General features: G+C 31.2%; 1 protein-coding gene across 1 annotated transcript; it reads left to right on the top strand.

Moving 5' to 3' along the window:
• The first annotated feature begins 3940 nt into the window (after nucleotides 1–3940).
• On the top strand, nucleotides 3941–6641 carry LOC139425649 (SCAN domain-containing protein 3-like). Its single transcript, XM_071181052.1, has 2 exons — nucleotides 3941–3953; nucleotides 6160–6641. The coding sequence occupies exons 1-2, from the start codon at nucleotides 3941–3943 to the stop codon at nucleotides 6639–6641; spliced, it is 495 nt and encodes a 164-aa protein (XP_071037153.1).
• Nucleotides 6642–8504: the final 1863 nt, after the last annotated feature.

The raw sequence follows: 8504 nt of genomic DNA, 5'->3' as shown, positions 1-8504 counted from the left end.
TATATCTCTCAAATATAATTAAAAATATTTAAATTACTTTTGTGAAAAAGAATAGCAAATCATGGATTCACTAATTATTTCTAATTGAAAAAAAAAAGAATTATTTCATTAAAGATTCAAAATTTATTTATTTCATCTTATAATAGTTTTGGAATAATAGTATAGTATAGTTTTGGAACCTTATTCATTGAGAACTAGATTTCTGAGATCCATTAACAAGCATAACCAAGTTAAAAAGGTCTAATAAAATTAATAACTAAGAGCATTTAAGGAACAATTTGAAACCTCCATGAACTTTGAAAATTATTAAAAATATGGCAAATAAGTATGAAATTTTGATTGGCTCGCTTGCGTTTGAAATATTTTCTTTTCCTATGCCCACCCAACCTGGGGAATGACCCATGCCTCAGAAAGGCAGATTTGTTGGCCACTCTTTAAGGGGCACCATATTAGGCTGACCAACATTGCTCCCACAGTATGGACAGATAGTAAAGAGAATAAAAGAACTTCCATGCCTTGTCCGACAATCGAACACAGAACCTTTCTGATTCAAGGCCAGCTCCCTGATTTTCATTAACAAATTTCATTGACTTGGTTTCATTAACAAAAATACTAAAATTTTGTTAATGAAACCAAAATAAGCATTATTTCTCTTGGTAATTTTTCCGTTTTTATGGCAACGGTTTATCGAAAATTTTAGTTTTCAAAACCACACTTACTCATTACCACATATTTAGTACAAAATAGAAAACTGGAAAGAAAATTTTTTTAAAGAAAATATAAAAGATTTTTATGCCATGCTCTAAGTTATCGTGATAAAATTACCAAATTTTTATCACATTTAGTCACATTTTAAAATCCAATTTTGATGTTAATTTTACCAAAATCATAACCAAAAGCTCTTTGGTAAAAATTATCCAACTTTTGGTGTTCCTATACAGTCAGAAACATGGTACATTTTACCATATTTTGGTAGTTTCGATCTTATCTTTTTTCTGAAGGTAGAAATATTAAAACAATCTATAAACCTTAAAATTCTCTTGATTTTCGAACGGTGACTATTCAATTCACAAATTATTTATGTATGTAAACTGATTATGATCTACTTGTTTTTAAGAGTTATATCCCAACTTAGCACTGAAATTCGAAGTTTTATCAATACTGGTTTGTATACAGCTCATACTCTGGTTTGTATACAGCTCACTGTAATATTAATGATGCATTTCTGTAAAAAGATGAAAAGTATCCATAATTGAGGATGAAAAGACATTTTGTTGATTGAAATTATATTGGAAACATCGTTATGAAGATTTACAGGGGCAATGTGCAACTAAATACTGTAAAAAAAAATAATAATTATATTAAAGAAATAAGTATGTGGTGCAGGTAAGTGTAGGGAAAAAACTTTTAAGGAAACTTTTTTTAACCATCAAAACAATTACATAATAATAAAATTATGTTAAGGAATGGATAATAAGTTTTGAAACAGTAAAGCATTACCGACCAAAAAAGACCTTAGAAATGAAAAAAAAACTCGTAAAACATGATAGAGTTATAAGATTTTGTCAAACTGAAAAAGAAAAGAATCGGCTTTAAGATCAAGAACGAGTTAGAAATACTATACTCCTTGTATTGTAACTGTAAAATCTCATTTTCAAACATCACAGAGTAAAGTGTATAAAACATCTTGTTTCTCCCCATTTCTTCCTTTTTATTTAAATGTCAACTTGCACAAGATTTTTATTTACACTTATTTAAAGATTCTCTTTAACATGTTGGGTTTCGCTTTTTTTCGGATTTAGTATCGTTAATGAAAGAATATTGACTGGTACTCTGGGGATAAACCGGGTCGTGCTTTCACCTTCAGAGGTAATAGAGGCGATCAGACCACGTTCACTAGATTCATCAGTGATCACATAAAGTACATGAGGTACAGCAGCGAAAGGTCTATCCACCTGCAACAAATGCCTCTCCAGTGCAGCCAGCCCGATCCACCTCCTTAGCTGTGTGGATTTTGAAAAGGAGGATTTTTTGCACGACCCGGTCTTGTTTTTTGATTTCCTGAGCTTGAATGGACTCATGGACCTGGTATAGCTCCACTAAACCCATGGGGATGACAAACAACAACAACAACAAGAATATTGATATTTTCTTATGCATTACACACGTAGTTAGAAAAAAGTCTTGATTTTTCATACGGTAGAGGACTACAATTTTTGACACGTGAGATAATATCTTTCATACTTATATTAGATAAGTAATACTTATGTAATATAAGTATCAAAATTGAATTAAACAAAAACGAAGACCAGAATTTAAGTAAAATAAATCATAATGGAAAAACACTATAAGCAGTTAACACCAACGTTGTCTGAAGTAAACAATTTAAATAAAAATGTGAAAAACTAAATAAAAACTAAACAAATTTTAAAGATACGCATGTTAGCTCGAACATTACTTCATCAGGGGACACAGCGCCATGCTAGCATGCTGGAGCCTTTCCATAGTCAGTGCTTAAACCTAATACTGTGTGTGCCCCGAGGACCCATTATGGGAAACATTGTTTTCCATTATGAGTCTAATATGCGTATATTTAAAATTAGCTTTCTTTTTCAATTTAGATTTTTCTCTTTTTTTTAAAATTGTTTAGATAATGCTTATGCAATGTTAGAGTATTTAAGATCTACTGCTTCATCTCAAACACAGCATTTCTACCTTACATAACATTTCGATCGAAGTTATAACTTACGTTATTATTCGGTTTATTAAGATATCTGTTTCATATCTAAACAGGAATATATAAGTCTACATTTATTAGAAAATATCTCAGGAAAGTTTTACTTTTGGCAGTTTTAGGAAGTTTTATTACTTTCCTTCCCACGTTTTAAAATCCATCCTCCATTCTGTTTACCATCATCTAGCGAGAAAACGACGCGAGACTATGCATAATGCAATCACCTGAAGTATCGGCGTCGATGACGCATCGCCCATTTTCTCCTTGGAAGATTGGGCCTAGCTATTTATTCCACCCACCCCTTTTCATATCTTATGATATGCTGCCACCTCACCCTCCCCCACCCTCGAAAACCTCCCTCCGTTTCAGGCTTGACGAAGCAATACCACGTGACTGATGAAAATTACGTGGTGCAGTTGACGTCGATGGATAAGTCTGCCATTTTCCATGTCCGCCAACTTACACAGTTCGGGACACATTTTCCCGAGGAATCAGGGACGAGACTTCCCCTGTCCCATTATAGAACGGGATACGCTTCGTTGGACGGCGTTCGAGTTCGTTTACAAGAGAATTGGATGCACCTAGAATTTGCTTCTGGACTCAGCATTTTCGCACATTAAGAGGTCGAGAAGGAGGGAGGAATGGGAGGCTTTATATGGAAGTGCAATGGACCAATAACGGTTTACAGTTTGTTTCGACTACGACCCTCGTAGTACGTAGAAAAAGAAGTTACATATATAAAAATGACATCTGACACCGAGCATTTTTTTTCTTCGAACGTCTTGAAAAATATTTTTAAGGTTTTTGTTATCGCCACATCAAAAAGTGCTTAATGCAACGAAGCATATAAAATTGAATGCACTCACATCAAAGTGAATACTTTGAATTCAAAAAGAATAGATTTATATATATATATTTATATNATATATATATATATTACCTACGAAATTTAAAATCCAGCACTCTATAAAATGCCTAGGAATTTAAAAAAAATGTCCTAAAACTGGCGGCAAACTATGAAAATTCCACATATAGCATACAAAATTGCGTGGTAAAATATGTTTAATTAGGTAGTTTTATAATTTATGCGGTTTTATTTCACAACAAAAGCTTAAACTTTGATGCATTCAAAGTTTATTTTTATTTATTTATTTATTTACATTTTTTGAATAGAAGTTTTTAATGGCAGAATGTAATCAAGTTACAATGTATTACCAAGGTAAATTTAAAAAATAACACTTTTGAGAATTGAACGCCTTCTACATAATAGCCCAGTCTTCATACTTTGATCTAAATTATTCTTAAAAATGCTCAACATTACATAAAATGCTTAGGTATTTTAAAGAAAGCTAATGTTTCAGGAATTGCTGGTACCATATACATAAATATTTACTTTTATTTTAAGACTAAAACATGTTTCAGAGACTTGAAAATAAAAATGGCGTTTCCGTAACATACCCTCTATGTAAATCAATGTAGTCGCAATTTAAAAAAAATACCAATCACATTTCATAATTATGACCAGTTTGATCAATGTTCTGGAGGATTTTATTATGCAAATTAAAATTTGTTAAAATACGTTTTGTTATGCCACAATAGGCATTTCATATTTCCTAGCTTTTAAAATATCTATAAATACTTAAACTTATTTTTTTATTCATTATTAATCGAATCATATTTAAATTAAATTGGTTAATTTTTTAATAAAAAACGAACATAAAGTATTTTATTCTTTTCTTATCGATCAATGTAACGGCTAACTTTTTATTTCAATACTAATGCAGACTCATTAATTCACTGTCTCGCCCAATCGAAAACAAAAATCTATTTATAACTCTTTATTATTAAGTTCTTACCACAAATATTTTTCAGTTACATGGTTATTCTGATTCTCACTGTCTTGTTGGCGATTCGCGATCGCCTAAGCATTATTCAAACCTAATATATATTGTATTAGGGGCGGTTGGCTTTATTTTGGCTATGTTATATTTCGATAACTCGCTAACCTTGGATCGCTTCGCCATGCTCCTGTTGTCCATTGGAACAAATTCATTCACTTAAATTTCATATTTGAGGCGACTGGGGGTGCCCTTTGGGACCTCTTAGTCTCAACCGTTGTATAAAAATCTCAACTGAAAAAACATTCATGCTAACTAAACTCTCGATGTAAGAGAATATTTTATTTCTTTTCTTTATTATGTTTATATTTTTGAATTATGGTCATTTTCAATAATTAATAAATAAATTTTTCTTAAACGATTTTATTTATTTTTCTGAGATAATTATCATTTTATCACATCAAAATTAAGATGTATATGTAACGGCCAAAAGTCAATGATGATACTTCAACTACCACTAAAATATTAGTGATGGCGATCAACGCCACCACATTTTTTTAAATCAATTTTCCGTTAAAACAATCTAGCGTTTTAGATTTTTACATTCGGGCATTCATCAGAACGCTAGATAACTTTTTCGAAAAAACCTTTCCCAAGATAAAATATGAAAATTGATCTTCCATTTGTATATTATCAAGTAATAGTCTTATTAAAACTGTTTTTTTTTCTCATTATTTTCTTTAAACATTTAATAACTATTCAAAAAAAAAAATTTGGTGTTATATTAACTCAGTTAACAGTATAGATGTACAAATATCCAAAATTAGCTATTTTAGTTCAAAAATAATAATTCAATTATTTTTAAGAGTATTTATAGATTATTTTGGAAATATTTAAATTACTTTCTATCACAGTATAAAATATAAATTCACTCTGAAATTTTATTCTGATTTAAATTTAAAGTTTGTACTGATGTTCAGATGTGTGTTATGTCCCTACATTTTGGAAATTATTCCTAACCTTTCACTAGTTTTCTAGTTGTTTTTTATTAGATAACTTTGGATAGAATTTGGCCATGTTATGATACAAAAATTGTTTTCTTACAGAACTTTAAAAAAAAATGCATAGAATACTTTTGGTAATTTTTGATATAGAATATAAAATAATAATAATATTAAAATAATAAATTTATGTTCCTTTTTTACAAAAATAATTATTAGATTGACAAATGTTGCATTTTTGAAATTTACTAATTTTAAGATATCAATAACGTAGAAAATTCCTTCTCCTGGAGAGTTATTTCATAACGAAGATTGGCCTTGCTTGAAAAAACAGATAAAGTCCATGTGGCAAAATCTCAGAATAAACTTTAATAGACATAAAATTCTCTTTGATCTTTCGTTATTGATAAAAGTTATGAAAGATAAGTTATTTAAAAGTAACTAATTGGCGAATACGAACGCTCAAGTAATTTTAAAAAACATCTTATGACAAAGAAAGTAAGAAAATTTTACGCATGTATCATAGCAAAAACACTTTACATAGTATCATATGAATCTTTAATTAACAATATATTGTATACCCTAGCTCAGTGTTCCTCATCTCCCGGTCCGCGAACCGGTACCGGTCAGGGGATAAAATGGTACCGGGCAGCCCATTTCAATGAAACTGAATTTAAATTCCTAGGTTTGTACACCAAATTAAAAATATCTGATAAGGAATGGATCTGCGACCCATTTGTCAACAATTCGGGCGAATCTAGCATGTCTGTGCAAGAAGATCAACTGCTGGAGATTGAAAATGATGGGGGCCTTAAAACTGCGTTCGAGACAACTCAGCCGGTTTCCCGGATTAAAGTCATGGTACATTACCTCGAGATTGCCACCACAGCACTTAAATCCCTATTAACATTTCCGTCAACCTATATTTGTGAAGAGAGGTTTTCTGCAGTAACAGCAACCAAAACAAAACAACGGAATAAACAGGACCTAAGCAACAGAATTCGCGAGTCATTGTCTCCGATTACCCCCCATATGGAGCAGTCTCATTGCAAAGAAACAAGCTCATAGTTCTCATTGATTTAACGTTCGAGTAAGTCAAAATGTTAAATCACTTCATATTTATTTTTGGTATAACTGTATTTTTTTGAAGGCTTGTTTAAATGCAATTAAATTAAAATTAATAAATCAAAATAATCTGTTTGTTTGTTTGTAGTTCATTTACGTCACACTAGAGCTGCACAATGGGCTATTGGCGATGGTCTGGGAAGAATCCCTGAGGATGATCCGAAGACATGCCATCACAATTTTGATCCTCTGCAGAGGGGATGGCACCCCCGCTTCGTCAAAATAATCTAAAATATAAACAATCAACGCCCTTACCCCCCAACGGGCCGAGGTAAAATTATCTAACGTTGACAGGTCCGCAGTGATAAAAAGGTTGGGGAACACTGCCCTAGCCTACTCAATGACTTTTAATTTGTTGTTAGTTTTTATATTTAAATAATGCTTTTTTCATGGACTTAATTAATTACGTAGATAAAATCTAGCGTTTTATAATAAGTTACTGCCAATAAAATAATACAAGTAATGTTATTTTTTCCCTTTGATATCTGTAAACTTTTGTGTGTTCCATTGCTATAACATCTTCTTTTCTCACAGTTTATTTGCACAGTTGGGAAATACAATTCTAGTAAAATTGCCATGCAGTATGGGAATGACGTTTCTCGTAATTTAAATATATGATTCTAGCTAATAAAATTAAAATGTATGGTATTTAAGGCATGCAATTGGCAATTTTTTTTCATTCATGATAACGGTTAGCTGGAAATTCTAGTTTCCAAAACCATAGTTCTTATTACCACACTGTTAATAAAAAATACTGCACCGATAAGTAAATTAAACAGAACAAATGATTTTTATACCTTGATGAAATTATCAAACTTAGCTTCATCTGCCAAATTTCATTACTTATAATAAAACCTTATTTTATTGTTAATCTTAGTAAACTTTTTGGTAGAAATGAAATTTTTGTGTTCCCATGGAGCCAGAAACACGATATTTTAACCATACTCTGCTAATTTTGACCATACTTTTTTCTCAAAGAGTTTTGTGGAATAATGGACACGTGTGATAGTTCAGACAAGAATAATGACTCTGCACCGAAAACCATTTCAAAGCACACAACAGTGTTTCATGGTAAATAACACCATTAAGTTGCTTTCGATGTAAAAGGAAAAAAAAAATATTTCAAGTTTAAAATGTTTCTTTTACATTCGAAAACTAATTCCTTTCCTTATTTTTTATTTCTTGCGCAAGAATAAGTTTCAAAATACATGTTTTTAATGTAGAAATATCTAATCTATTTAAATTCATGATAATTTAAATCATGCAATAAACTTTTACCTACAAGATAAAATAATTAAGCTATATAATCCCGAAAGAAGTTTTACTCAATCTCAACAAAATATCTAAAGCAGAAATACAGCTAAAAGTTCTGAAATCTGTCAACCGCAGATTACTTTAATCAAATTATAAATTATGTAGAATCGCGTAAAAGTTTTGAAGCGATTGCGAAACATGCATTCCGGAAAATAATAAATCGAGAATAAAGCTTCAGTTTGGTTCGATGACTCTGCATCCATTTGCAATATTCAGAAAAGCTTTCGGCATAATACAACACCAAAAATCTGCATTCCCTTTGCATGCGATAGAATAAATTTACTGCAGATAATTTCATGAATCGGCATCGGTATTTAATTTATACTTCTCTTAATGCTGCTCACAACAGTAAAGCGTGACTGAAACAAGATGCGGAGGAATCCCCAATGGAAACAATTTGCCAATCTAGGCACAAGATTGCATTCTGGAGTTACCATGCAAGCCAATTGTGTGTCGGGGGGTATTATGGGCAAACTAAATAGATCGGCGTGA

This window comes from Parasteatoda tepidariorum, chromosome 5, assembly GCF_043381705.1.
Source record: "Parasteatoda tepidariorum isolate YZ-2023 chromosome 5, CAS_Ptep_4.0, whole genome shotgun sequence".
NCBI lineage: Eukaryota > Metazoa > Arthropoda > Arachnida > Araneae > Theridiidae > Parasteatoda > Parasteatoda tepidariorum.
Note: the sequence above shows the minus strand (reverse complement) of the source record. Positions and strands in the feature narration are given on the sequence as shown.